Raw genomic sequence first — 19,384 nt, 5'->3', positions numbered from 1 at the left:
CACTCCACTGATATAATCAGGAATGCACTTTGTCAGCCTTTGAGGGTTTAACTACAGCTGGCTGGGTTCAAGGCAGTCTCAGAAACCAATCTGTTCTTAGTAATACCATCTCCTTCACAGAATTACAGACATACTTTCAGCAGATATACCCAGCTAACTGCTGAATGATGTTTTTCCACCCACTTATGCAGTGGTCAATGTCTTTTTCAGCATAACTGAAGCCCTGAATCAATGCCATGGAATGGTTCAGAAACCAAAGGCTGAAGTGACAGCTCAAGAATAAAGGTTATGAACCTTACTTACAGTGTTTGAATGTGGCTCAATTCAGCCTCTAAAACATCATCATATTCCTGATCCAGCTGATGAGATTTAATTAGAAAAGAGATTCTAATGGATATTCAGATGCTGACTGGCCTATCTATTGTTTAAGAAATAAAAGATATTATTTGAGGCTCTATTCTCTGGGAAATCAGAACTCTACTCTTCACATGGATTAGCTAAATTAGGGGAAAAAAATCTAACCTAATAAAAATTTAAAATCTTCTTTAAATTTATTCATCAGGACTAGTTCTTGGTCTCTGCTGTACCCTTGACTCTTCTGCTGGAGTCTGCAGGGATTCAGGTGATGAATACCTTCATAGTATTGTTGATAAGCTTTTCTAATTGAATATCACAAGCACTGGTCCTTTTTCATGTGCTTTGCTCTGGTAGGAATCTGATTTGCAGAAATGAATGAGATATTCTTTTATGGTTCAAGTAAGTTGGATAAAGCTTTCCCTCCAGCCTGCAAAATCTTTGAGAAAAATGCAGTATAACCTATTTACCTTATGCACCTAGACCTGAAAATACCCAGCCTAACCTATTAATCAGCAGAGTGGCCTGTTCAGAAGAAAACATGCCCTTTTTCTTTCTTATCGGTTCTGAAGCATTAGTCTAAACACTTTGAATTCCAGCCTTCAAGTTTCCACCTACAGCCATGTCAACGGGCTGGGGACAGGCTCCCCGGGGCCAGAAGCCCGATAGCTGCCGTAGTGTGGCACTGCGCCTGCTTATTGGCTTGGGCAAAATGCTGTGCTAACATCACTGTACAGCTCCTGGACACAGGCAAAGGGAGGTTGGTTTTGTTTGCAGCCACCCCATAAAAAAGTATTCTGAATTCCTGTGTTGTAATCGTTACGTGGTAATCATGAAATTCACTAAAGCCATAGATTTATTACCTTGCTGTTAAACCTTAAGGTGTCAGACTGAACTTTTAAAAATTTTTTTCATTGCTTTATTTGGTTCCTTTTTGCCTGTAATACATATTTTCAGTAGGTGTCAGAATACAGGCATCACAACTGGGCCTGAAATACCGATAGTACATAAATTTCAGTGTCTTGTGTCTGAGAGCAAAAAAAAGGACTGTGAATTAAATAAAAAAGCAATACACCTCCTTCTTGCTTCAGTAAGTCTCCATGTAAGTCGGAGAAGGTTAACTCTGAAAATTACAATTTGCTGTATCTTTTAGAACTCTTGATAGTACTAACAGTGTTAATTATAGACATCTTCATTACCCACATGAATATCATACCCCATGTTTGAATCTGGAAAGAGAAAATGAGTGAAACTCATTTAAAACTACAGTGACTCATTGTTGCATGGCACATAACATAATTAACTGCAGATTTACTTGTGTTCAGTGTAGACTGAGGCAAGCTGGTTTGGTTTGCATGGTCTTACTGCATTGTTGAGTGTGGCACAGTTAACTTCAGGCCTGAGTTAGCTAAATCCTATTAAAAAAATTCAGTAGTTAAAAAAAGCCATAAGAGATGGAGTCCATTAAGGATGAAATGCATCTTGACCACACAAAACAGCTGCAGAGTCAACGTCCCTCCCAAAAATCTGTGGTGTGCTTCCTAAATACAGAACATGGAAGTCCTGTATGTTGAAGAAGGCTTTTCAAAAATTGACATAGTAGGTTCTTTGTTTGTTTATTTTTAATTGCCACTCTTTGTCAGAGGCAACAGATGGCTTGAAGAAATACGCTTGAAGAAGATTCCAGTTAATATTTGACTTGTGGTATAAGTAATTCTAATGTTTGCCATATACTCTGTGAATTGCCAGTGACACATGGGTAGCCTTAAGCTTCATGCTCCATCTATGGACTTGGACATATTGTACACACACACATGTAAATAAGAATAAATGAATACTTGCAAAACCCTCACATTTCCAGTAATGTTATCCTTGAATTCTCATGGTTTAATTGCTTTTGCTAATTGAAAGAGAGAAGGAGGGAAGAAAGCAAGCAAGCAAGGCAGAATCAAAGGATTGCAGCAGATCACTGGGGATTATGGGGAAATGCATCCTCTGAGTGAAAGATGTAAGAAGGACCTTACACAAGGCGGACATAATTGTTTCAGCAGGACACTAAAGACTCCCACATATTTAAAAGACCCCTCTGCTGTGCTTGGCCAGCTGTCCTTTCTTCCTTCTGCCCACCCTCGCTCCAAAAGTGAGCACTTTCAATGTGAAATCCTGCTGCAGCCTGAGTACAAAGGCTTCCCTTGTCTCTGTTCATCAGGATAAGCTTGCTGTTTCCTTTCACTTCCTTGCACATGCATGATATGGGCACCATCTGGCCCAGAAATGGCCAAGGACAGCCAAGCCTGCAAAACATCTTCAGAGAATGCCCTAGGCTCCCCTCCTCCATGTTCCACCTGTAACTACAGCAAAGATTCATCTCTGATACATCCAGACAAATATTTAGAACTCAAGTTTTCAAAATATTTGAATAACGGAGGGAAGTATTGCAAAAGGAAGACAGGCCTAGTCACTATTATGTTTTAATTACCTAAGACTTCATACTGATGTCTTATTCTGCAAGAATCCTGTTAAATAGGAAGTCAGCCTGAGCTGAGACAAGAGATGGCATAATCAGATCATGCCCTGTAAGCAAAGTTATTGACAAAAAGATCTGAATTCTGATGGCTTGATCCCATTTCCACTGAATTCAGAGGTAAAACCATTACTACATCTAAGTATCCATTAACTCAGTCCATATGTATAAACAAGGCTCATATCCCACTTGATGTTCCACTGCAGGATTTATTATTGACTAGAATATGAAAAGGACAGAGCATTTCATGTTAGATTGAATGCTACAACTATCCAGTTCTTGTTCTCATAGTAATGTTAACCTTAAAAAGTATCTGACATTCTCACTTTTAGATTCCCTCTTGACCACTAGGTATGATCATCACTGGGCCAGAAAATAAGCTTGGATGATATTTTGTTCTGAGGTTTTATTAGCCAGAGAAAGAGAAACTGTTGTGAAGGAGGCATCACCATACCTAGAGTTTGCATAGAGTAACCCAGAGTCTGAGTAACTGCAGACTTTCTGATATCTGCAGGGGCATAGTTAGCAAGGAACATACTACTCACCGAGTCAAATTCAGGCCTTGTATACACTTGTTATTCCCTGCCCAAATCTGTCCATTGGGAAGCAAGTATTTTTCTGATTAGCTTTAGTAAAATATGAGGACTTACAGCTCTAGAGCTTCTTCCATCTCTGCAAGCAAAATGTGAGAATGACCTCATGTCTAACGTCCTGAGGTTTCACCCACAGATGTTTAAAACACAATTCCCCAGCTTGCCTCATGCTTTACTCGTCTTTCAGCTGGTAAATGATGTCAACCCAGCTGGACTTCTACATCCTATATAGGTTTTCAGTAGATACTCCCCTCTGTCTCTCTGCCCTGGTAGGGCTCTTCTACCCTCCACAAAAAGACTTATGGTCATTATTTTGCTCTTTATATGCTTAGAGCAACTTCTGCACAAAGAGATGTTATAGAAGGCTTGTATAGTCGTCAGGTGGAAATTCAATAATGGCAACACTTAGTAGCAGAGATTTATCTCTCTCCTTTGTTCAGCCTTCTTCTGTCTAAACATCCAGCATAGGTCCATCCTGAACTGGATGATTTTGCACATCTGAAAATCCCGCAGGCTTACAGTAACTGAGTATTAGACATAGCATCCTAAATAAGAAAACATAACCGTCTTCAAACGAACAAGCTGATGCTAGGCTCCCTGCTCCAGTGTTTGTTCCACTCTCCTCAGAGACTCTGGCAGTGTCTGGAAAGTTAATAGATACAGGCAGGGGAAAAGAATTACAGAGACGAGGGATCCGTCACAGAGCATCAGTCTTTCTCTTGCATTAATTACAAGGGATGCCAACTCAAGCACTTCTGCTGACCTCTGCGAAAATAGTCCTTCAGGGTAATAGGGGGTCTTTTTCAAAAAACCTGTCTTTTAAACCATTCCAGCTTTTGACTTCAAAATCACCGCTTAAATGCCATTCCAAAACCCATTGCCACATGTGTCTGGTGCGACTTGGGGGTCAGTTGTAAATGGCCCCACCACACAACATTCTTTGGGAGACATTTCTTTTCTAACCCCAACTCCTTTTATTTGCACAAAAGGAGGAGAATCAGGTCATATACCTGTGAAGGTGGTCCTTCTCCTGTCCTCCTTTGCTCCTCAATTCCTCCCACCCCCTTGCAATCTCTTTTTGTCTCCCTCTTCTGAGTCCCTGGCACGTACAACAGGACTTGGAAGACTGCGATGGGGACTGTTCCTACCAGAAGAGAAAGAAGGAGGCAGGCAAAGGGGCCAAAATGCTAGATAGGATGCCTGGCTTCAGTCACCAGCTTGAGACGTGACTCTGGACACTCTTCTCCCAGTTTCCTTCCTGTGCTCTTTTAATACACCCACCACGGTGGTACCTGAAGGCTGCACAGAGCATGGTCCCACCCTGATGGCGGACGTGCTGCCTGCTAGCCTTACTTTGCTGTGCTGCCTGGCCAGCTGGAGGAAAGCACTGCAGTGGGCCAAGTAGCTGCTAGTACTGTGGTTAACCAAAGTCCAGGATGTTAACTTGACTGTTTGCTATGGATACTCCGCACTATTTCAGGATGTGATTCTATATTTGTACAGTGCTAGCCAGATGCTTTTCAGATACTGTTCTAGCTAGGGCTTTTACTAGTATTCCATAGTTGTGTCTTGCAGTTCCCACCACTGCACATTTTCCACACATTTACACCGAATTATTTTGATCTCCTGTACAAAAATAACACTTCATGGTTCTTGAATCCTGGTGGATTGTTATGCCAGTGCTGTCAGCCTGCCAGATACAATCTGAAGGTGTCTGTGTAGGGCACACAGGGCTCTCAGGTCCTACTTTTTTTTTTGCCGGCAGCTCCAGCCCTTGTGTAATCAGAGATAAGTGACTTAGTTAAAAATGAATGGGGCAGCTGGCTAAATGCTCAACCAAACGAAATGATCAAAGGGATGGTGCCAGATGTTTTCCATCAGCTCTACATATGGAGGTACCAGGGAGAGCAGCAGGAGCACCAAACTAAAAAGAAACCAGAGAAGCCAACTCTAGTTTCAACCATAACATGAGGAACTGGCTATAAATACTACATTCCTCAGTGAGGCTCCCAGAGGACATTCTGTAGGTATTTCTAAAACCTACAGGAAAAGCGTGTCTACTATTGTCTGACTTATTTATACGCATCCTCCCGGTAAATGTTTTATTAAGAATTATCATTCTTAGCATCTATAAAAAATATGTTTTAAAAATCATACTTTAGAAAACTGCTAGAAATTATAAAAAGTTTTTTCCACGAAATGAATTTTGTGCCCAACCTGTGCCAATACAGTCTTTTCCTAGACTGCTGTTTTGTGGGGTTCTCTCTTACCACTCTTAGTGCGTTTTAAAATTTTAATTTCATAGGTTTTGAGTCCAAGTTACTGCAAGAGGCCCAAGTCATTTCAAGATCTACTGTGGAAAAGGAGCCAGCTTTTTATTTTTGTCTTCTGGGGAAGTTTATGGTAGAGTGAGATAAACATCCAAAATAGTTAAGGTTGTTTATCCTGCATCACTTAGAAGACGTTCTTGACATCACTTGTATACAACTGAGCAGGGGAGCTGCTCAATCAGTGCAGACAGAAATTAAACCCAGATCACCCAGCCTCAGGGCATACAGACCTTACTTCAGTGTGATAAAATCTGCTTCTGTTGGGATAAAAACAAGCCACATTTTGGTGCATAAGGGCTCCTCTTCCAGTTTGATTTCAGTCATTATTTCAGGACACTTTATCTTGCCATGACATATCTCTGTAGCATCTTGGGGCTCGCAAGAGGGGAAGAATATTGCAAAAGGATCTGGCGCTATGCTTGTCCCGTGTAATAACTTTACTGTTAGCCTCAAATCTGCAAGTCTTAGATCTGGAGAGCAGGCATCCTGGAAGCTACCAGAAGGTAATTCAAGGCAACATAGAAACTTCAGAAATTTTTCCTGTTCTTTTTTGACTCTATAGTTTAGTGATGCCTGCCTGAAAGTCACCCCCTGACAGTAGGAGGAGGGAGACATACTGAACATGAAGAGATTGAAAAGGCATTTCCCTGAAACAACTGGAAGTGCCAGACTTGCCCTTGGCTAGGAGAGAAGCTAAGAAGAGGTCTTGGCTGCATTGTTCAGTAGTGATGAAATCCACTTTGTCCTTTACCTAAGTAGCATGGTCCTAGGTTTGGTAGTATATATGCTGCTCTTTGCAGGAGTATTGACTATAAAGATGTTTATTCCATGTATAAACAGCTTGATGTGCCCTTTAAAAGCTGCTTTAAACCCATTCTGCAGGAACAAAGCCTGTGAATGTGCTTTTTCTTTCCTCTGATTCTTATCTCATGCACATGTAAGCATAAGCCAGTCATTGCAGTGGAAGTATCTGTGATTTGCAGTGCAGGGTGAGTTCTTTGCTGGTAGATATGCTAGTAATAAACAGGCTGAGGAACTCACTAACTCTTATACTTGAGTCTAGGAAAGCTTGAGCATGACTCACTTAGGAATGCTTTGTACTCCCCTAATTGCATAATTACCTTAGAGAGCTCACTGGTCATTTGGCATAGAGGTCATGCCTGTTTCCTCTGAGCACAGGAATAACTCTTCCTAGCTTCTCCTAGCAGGATAAAAAGGAGATGTGAGGAAGACGTATGGCCATGGTCCCACTTTTCCTTTATGTAATCCAGGAGCAGTATTTGTGCACAACTACAAAGTCCTTCATTCTCTGAAGTGAGGATGGAAAAATTGACCATTACTTAACATAAATCAGCACTTTCACCTTTGCACTGAAACAGTGTCTGTATTGAAAGGGATAGTGTGATATTCTGGGGTGTTTGGTACTGGTACTTGCGACATCTGAGTTCTAATAAATGGGATTTAAAAAAAAGTGAGGGGGATGCCACAAGCACAGGAACCTTCCCCACTATACCCATATGCCATAGAGTTAGTCTAACTGCCAAGCAAAGAAAACAGAGATCTCTCCAACACCTTGTTCTCAAAAGCAGTAAGTAAAAAAAGATATGAATAATATAACTGCTATCAACAATTGCAGTCATGCAAAGCAGATGACAAGCGAAGTGAAGGGACCTGAATGCCCCATGAGAAAAATGGAAAATGAACTTGCTAGTTGCATTAACGGAATTAAAGGAAGATTTCGTTGGAGAATTCTCCTGGAACTCTAGCAAACTCAACAGTGCAGTTTTCAGGGCTCACCCTATGTGTGGAACTGGCAAAGTAAGTAAGTCTGCAAGATGGAACAAAAAGAGAAAGATAGAAATGAATTATATAGATAGCTGAGGAGGAGATATTTAAGTATAGCTATCTTTAGTCTCCTTGATGCTCTCTTGTTCTGGAGAATGGCTGGAATTTTTGGTCCCTCTTAACCTTTTTATTGATATGATTGAACAGTGAATTTGGAAGCTAGAATTCTCCTTTGTAGGTTGGTGACGGCATCACTATGTGGTCAAACTTTCGTCCTGCTCTCCCCTTCATTACACCTATGAATTTACCATCCTTCCTTGCACACTGATGCGTCTTCCATTCAAAGCAGCTAAAGCACATCTTCCCCTGTCCCCCTTACAGCCCACCAGCTAATATCCCCTAACATATAATGGGGTATATACACTCTCCTCCCACTGAGCTTATGAATGAAAATACTTGTGGCTGCTATACTTCCTGCTGATGCTAATGCTGCCGGTGTATGTTGTAGACATGCGCACAAGATGCCTGCCTGATTGGCCCTTCAAGAGTCGTAGATTGATGTGAATCCAAGTGGTCTGATGCATCTAAGTTACTTTATTAGTGTAAACTTTGGTGTCCATGGGCTTCTCAGCTGTGTACTTGGATTGACAAGAGTGTTTAAGATCACATTTGTTTTGAGGTTCAGGATGGCTACTTAAATCTTTCCTTCTTTTTTATCAGCATCTTTTTAAATAGTGGGAAGCAGAGCAGTTTAATGCCGACTGAGGCTGCATTAGCTTCCCCTTTCTGTGAGAAACTTCTGCTTAGAAAGTTCCCAAAGTGAAAGTGTTTGCAAGAGAAAACATAGCTGGGAGACACAGCCAAGCCTGGCTCTGGTGAGTGGAGCTGTTCTGATATAAAGGGAGCATCACTCCAAAGCAAGAGAAAAGTTAAGGGGAGAGGAAAGAAGAAGAAAGATCTTGATTCCTAAGCTAAGAGAGAACTGGTCAGGAGTTTATCAAATTGAGGGCTAATATCCAAGATTGATTCTGTTCTTACAGATATATATCTGAAGTATGGACTTCATTAGAACTACACCTAACTAAACCCAACCGAACTCAGAGGAAAGTCAGACTCTGGGTCCCAACTGCTTTTGTTATCAAACAAAAAATAGACAACACCTCTGTTCGTTGCATGCTTTTTCGAATCGTTCTCGTGGAGAGTCAAGGAGTTAGCATGCCGTAGTGCGGGTGGCTGCCCTAGGGATCAAGGAACACCAGACAGAGTCTATAGTAAAGCTTCTTGCATTAGGATGGCGGCAGAGGAAACTATACAGAAAATGCAGTCCAGGAAAGAGTTCTTAGAAGATGAAGTAGGGATTAAGCCAGAGCCTATTTTACCATTTGCTAAAACGCTCAGTGCATTTGCCTTCATGGATTCTGCATTCCAGAGGACTGCATGCTGGGTTAATAAAATCCCTCTCTTGAACAGGCTTTGGAAACTCAGACGGTCACTGACTGCCCATATGGCAGAATTTGGCTATTGCTATTAGACAGCTGCAGGAAGTTGAGGACAAGAAAGGCGAGACAGCACCAAAATCTTACGGACACACAGACATATAGAGAGACACATGGCTTTGCCTCATGGCAGGAGCTTCCAAAATATTTCTTCATCAAAATGCCAGGATCCTCTTTTCTTTTTTTCTTTCAGGAACTGCAATTTACACTTCTGCTTTTCTTAGGTGATACGTATGTGATTTAAACCCTCATATACCCTGAGCTTAACTTTCAAGAGCATTTTAAAACAATTAGCACACCTACAAGAAAAATAGCAAAACACCACATTTCCGTTGCTCACAGACTCAAAGGGAAATTGAGTTTAGCATTCTTCCTTGGGGAAGAAATGACATGCTCCCCAGTAACCCAATGCCAAACCACTGCTCTGTGTTTTGAGTAGCAAATGCCATTCTTACTGCGTCTAAAAGCCCAGACTGTGTTTCTTTTCTTAACATGAAATTGTGTATTTTGGTACTGCTCTCAAACAACAGTTTAACAGAACAAAGGAGTTATCTTTATGAGACAGCCAGGGAAATACACAAAGAACAGGAAGATGCAGCTAACCTAAATAATGACATTGAAAACAAAATAGCTATCGGGCTATAAATAAACAATATGAAGTAGATATCATTATTTTTATTAAAAGAAGACACAGACTTAATTCCTGGGGATAATGGCATCTACTGTTTCCTCAGACTTTAGTTCTCATTTTTTCAGTCAAGCCACAGTATAACATTTCCTACTTTCTTCAACTTTTTACAGTATGAACTTTCATACCACTTCTTTTGGAGAAAATTGCAAAACCCAGACACGTACATTTAGGAGAAAGGTCAGATTTTCTAAAACAATAAAATTGCCCAAACTGCTTTTTTTGAACTGTGCAAATACATGCATTCTTACAGAGCAGGGAAGTAAACATACACACGACTGCATTAATTAAGACAATGCTTAGTTTCCTGCAACCCAAAGGAATTTTCTTATTTAGACTAAGTCTTTAACGATGCAATCTCCCATTGTGTGTATGTGGGTGTGCAAAGCAGCAACTGCAATTTCAGAAAAAGGCAAGGGCTGGTCCTGACCTGGTGGGTGAATGGGGAAGGAATTAAATAATCCTCTAAACCAAAGCCAGAATCAACTTTCTGAGCGCCAGACTCAGTCACTCCAGTCTTCTCACTTTCCGTAATACAGTCCTAAACGACCTGAGCAGAAGCCTGATTCACGTGCTTTTTTTCCTGGGGATTGTCTTGTTGAGTATCTTGGGCAGGAAACTGGCCTGATCTGTTGACTTACAAGATTTAAAATAAGCACTCATGTTTCCCCCTCCCAATCCTGACCAGCAGCACTGGGCTGAATCACTTCCCCGGCGGAGGCAAGAAATGTGCGAGAGCAAAGTGCTCGTGAAGTGGCTGAGCAACTGGGAAGTGCTCTCGGGCTGACACACAGGCAGCAAATCCCACGACGGACACCAACAAAATGTCAGGGCATGGCACCGGTCCCCACCCCTCAGGCTTTACCTGCTGGTGGGCGAATGGCCGGGGGGGATGTCCTGCACAAAGCTCTGCTCCATGCCCGGGATCCTGGCCGGGCTGTGGGGATGATAGGCTGTCAGGACCACGCTGCCCGAGTCCTTCATCTCCATGCTCATAGGCACATGTCGGCCCTGCTGCTGGTGACAAAGGCGACCGGGGGGTGCTGACGGGCCCCGACAGGAGGGCGAGCCGTCCTGTCACGAGCGCGAGCGTGAGCGCATGGCTCCGTAGCAGCCTCTTGCCACCGTTTGCTGTCAGGAGAGCTGTGTTAACTGAGACACGGCTCCTCTCCCTGTCATGAAAGCTGAATTAGCATATATTCAAAAACACCGCCCACAAAACAACCCACGGGGAAGTTACTACGTTCCTTGGAAACTAGAAACCTGAGATAATCCTGCATGGCACCAAGCGACCGCCAGGAAAGCTTCTTGTTTGCTTTCTTTTTGTTTCCTTTTAAGAGCCAATTTCTTAATACTCCTCCTGCTCCTGAAATAGGCTCGACTAAGTGAAATTATTTGCCAGTTAAGCAGCAGGACGAGTGGAGAGTGCTACTCAAACACAAAATGTGGTTTGGCAAAGCAGGGAGTGACATTTAAGCTGCTTACACGAGAGATTCAGAAACCAAGTGGGCTCTGCTCTGTTGAAATTATCGAGGAGCAAGAACCTTGATTTCCCACATGTCGGACTATTTCTGTGGCAGGGAACTGCACTTGCTTTCTCCTGAAAAGAGGTTAAGCTTTCATTTTGCCTGATATAGCTGTGTACATAATTAGAAGGGCACTGGGAAATGAGTGAATTATTTTTACAATAGTGTACATTCATCTGGAGCAATCCCATAAATAAACACACCCCGAGACACTTGATATTATTTCATGCTTGCGCTTGATCTTTGTACGCTAATTAAATGTTTTTCATTCAAAAGGAAACCAGCAAGCAAAAATATTGGGATCCAATTCTGGAGTAACACCCAGAGAAAACTCTGTAGACAAAATGAGAAAACTCACACATGCCTTTATTTTCCTCTCCCACTTTTTCAGTGTCTGTTTTTTTTTTTTTTTAAAGAAATGCTTCTGATAAATGCCTATTCCTAAAAACTAATGTCCTGCCTATGAAATCATGGGAAGGATGTCCCTAATTTTACTCTACGAGCCACAGCTCTCTGAGCAGCTTGTGAGCAAGTAGGTGAAACACCAGCCTCTGTGCACCTCTGTCACAGCTGCGGGCGGCATCCCCAGCACAGGTACTGTGCAAAACGCCTGTCAGGCTCCTCTTTTCCATCCCCCTTGAGTGAAGGCACTCTCCCTGGCGCTGCTCTAGGGCTGCCTAAATTACACTGTCGGTCTCTCCAGCTGGTGAAGCAGCTCAGGTTTTGAAGGGCACAGAAACGATTAATCTCATCTCCACCTTCCCCCTGAGCTCCGTATCCTGCCTGGAGGGGCAGGACAGTTTCAGTCAAATATGTTGCAGCAACTCATGTAGCCAGTGCCCAAGTTAATTTTAAATTAGCCAGCATAGGACGCTGATAACAGTACACTTGGCAGCACTTCTTGCCAGACTCACCCAGGAAGCATAAATATTTCAACATGTAGAGCCTCTAGGTTTGCTTTTGCTATGCTGTTAACATGTCCTGGATTAAATATTTTAAAGCCAGGTTGCCCAAGATAAAATCATGGTTGCTTCCATGGCAGCATGGAGGCCCTCTGGGAGCCACCATGTAGCCATGTACATACGTTAGAAATGAAGGAGAAGGCTCTAAGCTAACTCTGGAAGCATTGCCTACTGGCCACCGCATCAGAACTATATCCCACAGTGCCACCAGTGAGGACCAGGGTGAATGCAATAACCAGTGAAGACCTTATTGTGCTCTGTGATTACTGGGGTATTCAGGAGAGGAACAGGGTCTGAAAAATTAGAATGGATACCATCATGGATCTCATATCCCAACTCTGTGGAGCACTGACTGAATGCCAGGTTGATGGAATGACCAGGGATGCTGCTGCCAATGTCATTTTTTTCCCTTCCTACTCTGGCTTTACATTTTCTTCCTGGACCAGAAAGTGGGTACCCCACTTCTCGGATGGAGGGGAGTAAATTATAAACTTAAATTTATATTTGGCACAAATGCAAATAGATATTTTGAAAATTAATCAGCCAAAATACATATATCAAACCGAGAGCTAAAAATTTATAAAATAAATTATAAAATATCTGCTGACACCCTTTAAAGGCATTCTTCACAATTTACTTCAAGAAACTAAATACCTGAAGAAACACACATAGTGGAAGGCGCCAAACATCATCAGAAACAGAGTAGGCGTCCTTTAGGAGATTAGGGAGTGGAGAAAGCATTAGCTGCAACTCCAAGTAAGTCTTTGTTCTCCCCTTCCTAGCATCATAGTACTAGGCTTTCTCCAGTACCACCAGACAACAAAATGATGGTTATGCGCTTTAAGCTACGTGTAGATAAAGCCCACAGTAGAAATACCATATATTTTTAGTATTATTTTTATTTCCTCTCTTCCCATAATAAAAAACCTCAAACAGCAATATGACTTAGAAAAGAATACAGTTACCCTCTCAATAGTAAAATGCATATAAAGAAAAGAGGCCCACACTTATTAAATGGGATTTTCTCTCTTAGAAAAATAAACATGGAAGATTTTAGGTGGAGATTTATAAAGTGTTGCTGCATAAACTGGAGGCTTGTATAGAAATGGCAGACTGTTTGGCACAAGTACAAATAGATATTTTGAAAATTAATCAGCCAAAATACATATATCAAACTGAGAGCTAAAAATGTTTATATGCGTAATGGCTCTTGGGGTTAGACATCTGCATATTATTGAAAACTAAAAATGATGCTAAATCAACTAGAGATACACATCAGCCATTAAACAAAGTTTTAATTGGACTAGTGATACAGCCATAAGAAAAGTGTACAAGGCAATGTGGGCCTGAGTCCTCCTTCAGTGCTGTCTGTGCAATTCTGTTAGTTAAAGGAGAATTTATTCTCCTGGTTTCTAAAGAAGCAAGTAGGAAAATATTTTAATCCAACATGCTTGTGTTTCTACAGGATCCTCTTCAATACTAGATCAGGGAGTACTCAGGACTATGACAGTTCTAATTGTTTTTTCAGGTAGTTGATAGCTCCATAGACCTTTCAAATACTCTGGAAATGCCATTCTGGTAAGAAATAATATTGTGAGGATGCTTTTGGTGGCAACCAGTAAAGTGAAGGTACAGCAAGAGAAGAGTCTGTGGGGAGTCTGTAGCCAGTGAACTTGTGAGCAGCTCCTTCGAGTTTGGAAGGCAAGGACCTTGTGCTTTCAAATTTTACGTTGTGCTTATGCCAAGGGTGCTTTGCACTTTCACAGGTTTGGCAAAAGAACTATTTATATATGGATCAGTGGGTCCAGACTTTGAAAACCAGGAGTGAAAAACCTTTATTAACCTATTGTTTCAGAAAAGTAAGTTAGTGGCTACACAGTTGTATGATCAAGCCTTCAGCTCTTCTGTTGAAGAGTATCTGTGACAGCCATATCACAAGAAGCATAAACACACAGAAAGTCACTAGTTAAAGCTTACTGAGATGAAAAAGAAATTGTCATTGTTAATAATATTTATATATTTACATAATATTAATTACTAATCATTGTGACAGTAACACGATGGGCAACATTTTTGTAGCAAATTTAATGTCTGTTGCTTGGAAAGGAACTAATAATGTTTTCACATAGATTTTAAACAGCCTTTTCTGGTTATGCCCAAGGGGGGCTGTCACTGAGAGGAATGGGATTTGTCAGCTAGGGGTTCTTGTCCCGAGATGGCGGGGGCATGCACTGTTATATCATGAGAGTAGATCCACAGAGCCCTGAGAAGTGCAAAATTCCCCTTTGAACTACAAATCACACAAAAATCTCTGGGTATTGAATTTCATTGCTCGCTTCCAGCTTAAATTAGCCAGGACAAAGTTGGACAGAATTCGCAAAACTTTGAAGTTAATTTTGGACCAGTTTAATGAGAACTTGGGTTAGATTAAGCTTTAAAAGGAAGCTGTGTAAAACACAGCATTTTTCACTTATTAAATCAAAGGAAATAGAGTGGAGCAATACACAGAAAAATGTCATCCTAGCACTGCATCTAAATTTCCTCATCCCTCTTGCAATAAATTTTCTATCTATTGGTGTGAAAGAAACCAAAACCAGAACCACTGTATTTCTCCATTCTTTGGGGGAAAAAAAGGGTATCTATCTCTTACGTGTGTCTAATTTGTCATTTGGATGGAAAGATGCTTGAGGGGTGGGGGGCAGAAAGACTCACGATGCCAAAGAGTTGGTGTGGGCAAAAAGCACCTGGACACTCTGAAAACAAGGAGTGCCACAACATCGCATAAAAGTCAAGGACAGTGGTGTGTGAGTCTCCTACTGCTCAGTAACAATATGTCTCATGAAAAAAAGTGTCTGAGAAGGGGCTGACTCTTGTGTCAGGAAAATTTTCACTGTGACTTGAGGCCTATTTCCTTTAAAAGAATTTTATGCATCACAAAGGATGGTTTCTAATGCTTGATTTAGCCTCTGTGCTTTCTATTCCTGTGATGCCGGAAGGATTACAGTCTTTTTTTTCCACTATAAAGGTGAGGTGTTTGTGTGGCTCAGTGTGGGCAGCTGGGAATGTGAGCGAATGGGTGAGATTCATCGGTAGCATGAAAACACACCCACTGCTTTTAGAACATTGAAAAATTCATAAGCCAAAAATTAAACAAAATTAGAGGAAAGTCTTTGTTATTCTGCTTTCTTTGTCTTTTCAAACTGAGATTAAAAACAACATTGAGAAAACTGTTGCTTGTTCTTTACAAACAGGTTAAGTAACAAGGCTATTTAGGGAAAGAGAATAGAAATCAGGTATCGTGACAATTGGTGGTTTTTCCAAGGTTTTTAATTACAGTATGAAACAAAACATTCATCTTTGTTAAATATAACCTCACAGTTCAGTCCCAGGCCCAATTTAAATATACATCACACTTTGGCGAACTTTAACATGGTCATTTTTTTATTGAGTGATTTACTATGGATCCTTTTATCTTAAAAAAGACACAAAAGCATAGAAAAAAATCTTTAGGCAACTTTGTGTAGCTGCTTGCTTAGCAATGACCCTCATTTATTTTCTAGGAGTTCAAAAGTTGGTTCTCCTTAGCCCAGATTAGACTACCCATATATATTTCCCATGTTAATTACGTACAGAAAAGGAAACTTCCTTAATCTGTCTGCCACAATAGGGCTTTCTGGAGGTTTACTTTAAGAAAAAGCTCATATCCTTTCATTCATCCATTAGGTTCATGCTCCTTCATGACATGTTGATCTAACCACTTCAGCTGGGACAGCTGACATCCACAGCTGAATGCTGTGGTCTGTTTTTTTGTTCTGAGGCAGTAAGTTAAAATTACATGAAGGAGTGGTAATGTGGTTAAGTTAGGAAAAGTAACATTGGGAGAGGCTGGTTGCTGCTCTGAAATGTTTCTGTAAGCACAAGCTGAAAAGGGGAATTCGTCTCTGCAGCATGGAGGGTGAAAAATGGTCAGGGATAGACAGCAATGAGCATTTTCAATACATGTGTATCCATCCTGATGCCTCTGAAAGAGCAGAATTGGGTTAGGTATTTGCATTTGGTACAGGGAAAATGAGTCCTCAAATTAAAATTATATATATGTTTATAAATATTTATATATTCCACATCATACAATTAGGGTTATAAAGAAAAAAAATGTAGAAAGATAGTTTCTTGTATAAAAAGCCAACCAGACAGAGCTTTATAAAGCTATCCTTCTAAAAACTACTGTTTTCCAGGGGGCGGTCAAATGCTTTAGCAGCTGTATGTATATATATATACACATATATACATATTTGCTTAGGATATGTGTATATACACACATAACCCCCTGTCCACCTTTAGCCACAGTTTTAAGATTTAAGAAAGGTATTCCTTTTTTCAAATGCTATGAACAGCAAAATGCAGTTTTCTGAAGGTGGTAATCATTTATTCATCTACCTTTGCCATTACAGCGTCACTTTGGTAGGATATCTAAGGCAGCATTATTAAGAAAAAGATTGTAACCCCTTTCTTGTTATAATCATAAGTGATTGCACGTTCAGCATTTTTGTAACATTTTTAACCTGTAAACCACTCCATTTCTAGGGAAGGCTTTATGTAAGGTACAGTCAGTATTTCCCTGTAACTATGCCAATGATTTCTTTCATCGTGCCATTTCATAACCAAATCTGTTTCCCAGGGAGCAGCAGTAGACCACAGCTCTGCTGGTGTATTGGAAAGTTGTACTGAGTGAGTGAGACAGTCACCAGAGCACTGCTCTCGTAATTGAACCAGACTTTGAGCTGTGTTCTTAGGGATACGTGTAAAAATTGGTGAAGCAAGGTAGAGAGGTGTTAGCACGAACCGTTGATGTTTCTCAAGCACATAACTGGAGACATGTTAATGACAGCTATCTTGTATTGATTGCATTCTACTTCTTTTAAAATCGAGTGGTGGTTTTAAAATTAAAGAGTGCACTGTTAACTGGATTTCCCACATCTGCACCCAAGAGGAGAAATCTCAAACTCTCCTTCCCATCTAGAGAAGAGCAGTGTATTTCAACAAAGCATAGCTTACATCTTCATCCTGCTTTGGCATTCTGTGGCTTGATGACTTGAATTCCTGAAGTTACTAAATTTACTTTTGCCTTTCCTATGCGAAAACGAAGAAACTATTCTTCTTATCTGCTGATTTCTTCATAGTACTACCATATCACCACTAAAGTAGTAATTGAGGTCATTGGAGGAGTCTTATTCTTGTGTTAGTCATGCAAACATGATATCTCAGAACTTTCCTGAAATATCTGTGTGCATAACGAAGAGAGGTGAGGATAAAAATAAGCTTTGTGATCTTTGCATGATAAGATGCGGAATGATGCAGGTGTTCAAGTAGTGGGTCTGGGCTATATACAGTGGATCTATCCACCTACTCTGCATAGTACCAGCTTCTGGAAATGCTGTGAGCATGTTGCCATCACCGTACAGCCAAGCATACTCAAGCTGACCAGAGAACCTCATGCAACACTCATTTCTCAATTTTGAATAAACTGAAATGTTGCCATGGTCATGAATGGGAGTCTGTGAACTTCTGCATTCTGAGTTTTGATCACTCCTTTTAAAAATCTAAGTTATTGCAGAATGAAGTGAATTCTACTCAAAAGTGATTTTCCTATTTTGATAGAGACATTTTTATGTTAGTAACTTCAAATTTAGATCTGCCACAAAAGTAAATGATGTTTATTGACTTACACCAGCTCTAAAGATTTTCAGTAAGAGGAGGCACAAATAAACTTAATTAAAATCTCTCTAAGTTAGTTTAATGCTATGATTTGTATGACAAGTTTGTTATAAATTTAAATCCTAATTCTAAGGCCTCTATAGTTTATGAAAAGTAAGAAGAGAATGCTTTCAAATTAAAAATAAAAGAGTTTGAATATACCTAAACAATTTAATACGCAGCAGAAAAGCACTGGAAGGTACAATTATTAATGGCCATTTGCATTTCGAAATCTTATTATCAAAGGTATGCACTTACTTTATAGCATTGCTAAGTTAAACATACCTGTGGGATAGGCATATTTCATTAATCTCTGTACGAACACACTGTGTTTTAGGAACAGAGACATTGAACTGACATTTCCAGGAAAATGCAGGATGCCTGTGACATAACCACAGAGGGAACCTAAGCTGCCTGACTCACACCCTGTGCCCTAATCACATGTGAGGTTGCAGCTTAATTAATCAGCAGTTTGGAAAGTACTTTTGTAAAGGAACGGGTGAAAAAGATAATACATTTAATCAGCCATAGAAAAAGAACCACAACAGGAGATATGGAGAACATACCATGTGAGCCACAGAAATGACACATCTTCCCTGCAAGTGGCTTGTTAGCAATTTATTCTCTGCAGAAGGTAAGTGCTAATTTTGGTGGGATGTCTAGGGAGACTAGAGGGCATTCCACCTAATGATTATTAAATCATACAGATTAGTCCTAAGCGGAAACACATAAATGAACATAACTTTGCTAAGCACATTAGCAGACATGTTTCTAGGCTGCTTTTATGGCACAGTATTGAACACCATGAACTTAAATATGTTTTAGAAGCACTAAAAATAAATTTTGCCACTGCTCCAAGTGGGTGGTTGCATCACCGTGGTGAGCTAAATGAGCAGTGATAATCAGAGGGTGACAGAAGGGAATTTTGCAATATAAAGCATCCGGGAATTACTGGCTTGGGAGATTGCAAAGAACATTTCCAATTTTTTGCTTAACAAGGTCAAGCGTGAGCCTTTCCCTCTGTGACGCTGGCATTAGGAATTTTGTTTCATAGTTGGAAGATATATCAAAGTTTGAGGACATGGAGATTTAGCATTAAATTTTGTAATTATACATTGTTCATAGAAAAATAAGGATTCCCAGGGTTATTGTGCCAATTTTGTTAGTGTAAATTGCTAGCCTTCTCAACACAACAGAAAAAAATTGCAGTTATCCCAAAGGCATTTCTGTTAGAGGAAAAAAATAGCATGTAGTTATTATTGATTTGTTTCATTTGGGTTTTGTTTTTATTCACATGTAATTTATCGGTGGCCTCAACGGGCTACAATCCATGGTATGCAACCCTATTAAAACAAAACAAAGTCCCAGCAGG

General features: G+C 40.5%; 1 protein-coding gene across 1 annotated transcript in view; it reads right to left on the bottom strand.

Annotated features, from left to right (window-relative positions):
- The window catches only part of ARHGAP28 (Rho GTPase activating protein 28), a 72,960-nt gene extending 62,228 nt beyond the window's left edge, over nt 1–10,732 (bottom strand). Inside the window, exon 1 of the mRNA XM_050892143.1 lies at nt 10,636–10,732. Coding sequence (XP_050748100.1) covers nt 10,636–10,688 — 53 coding nt within the window. The 5' untranslated portion in view covers nt 10,689–10,732. The remainder of the gene's footprint in view (nt 1–10,635) is intronic.
- Between the last annotated feature and the right edge of the window lie 8,652 nt (nt 10,733–19,384).

Source organism: Gymnogyps californianus, chromosome 2 (genome assembly GCF_018139145.2).
Source record: "Gymnogyps californianus isolate 813 chromosome 2, ASM1813914v2, whole genome shotgun sequence".
NCBI classification, from domain to species: Eukaryota; Metazoa; Chordata; class Aves; order Accipitriformes; family Cathartidae; genus Gymnogyps; species Gymnogyps californianus.
Note: the sequence above shows the minus strand (reverse complement) of the source record. Positions and strands in the feature narration are given on the sequence as shown.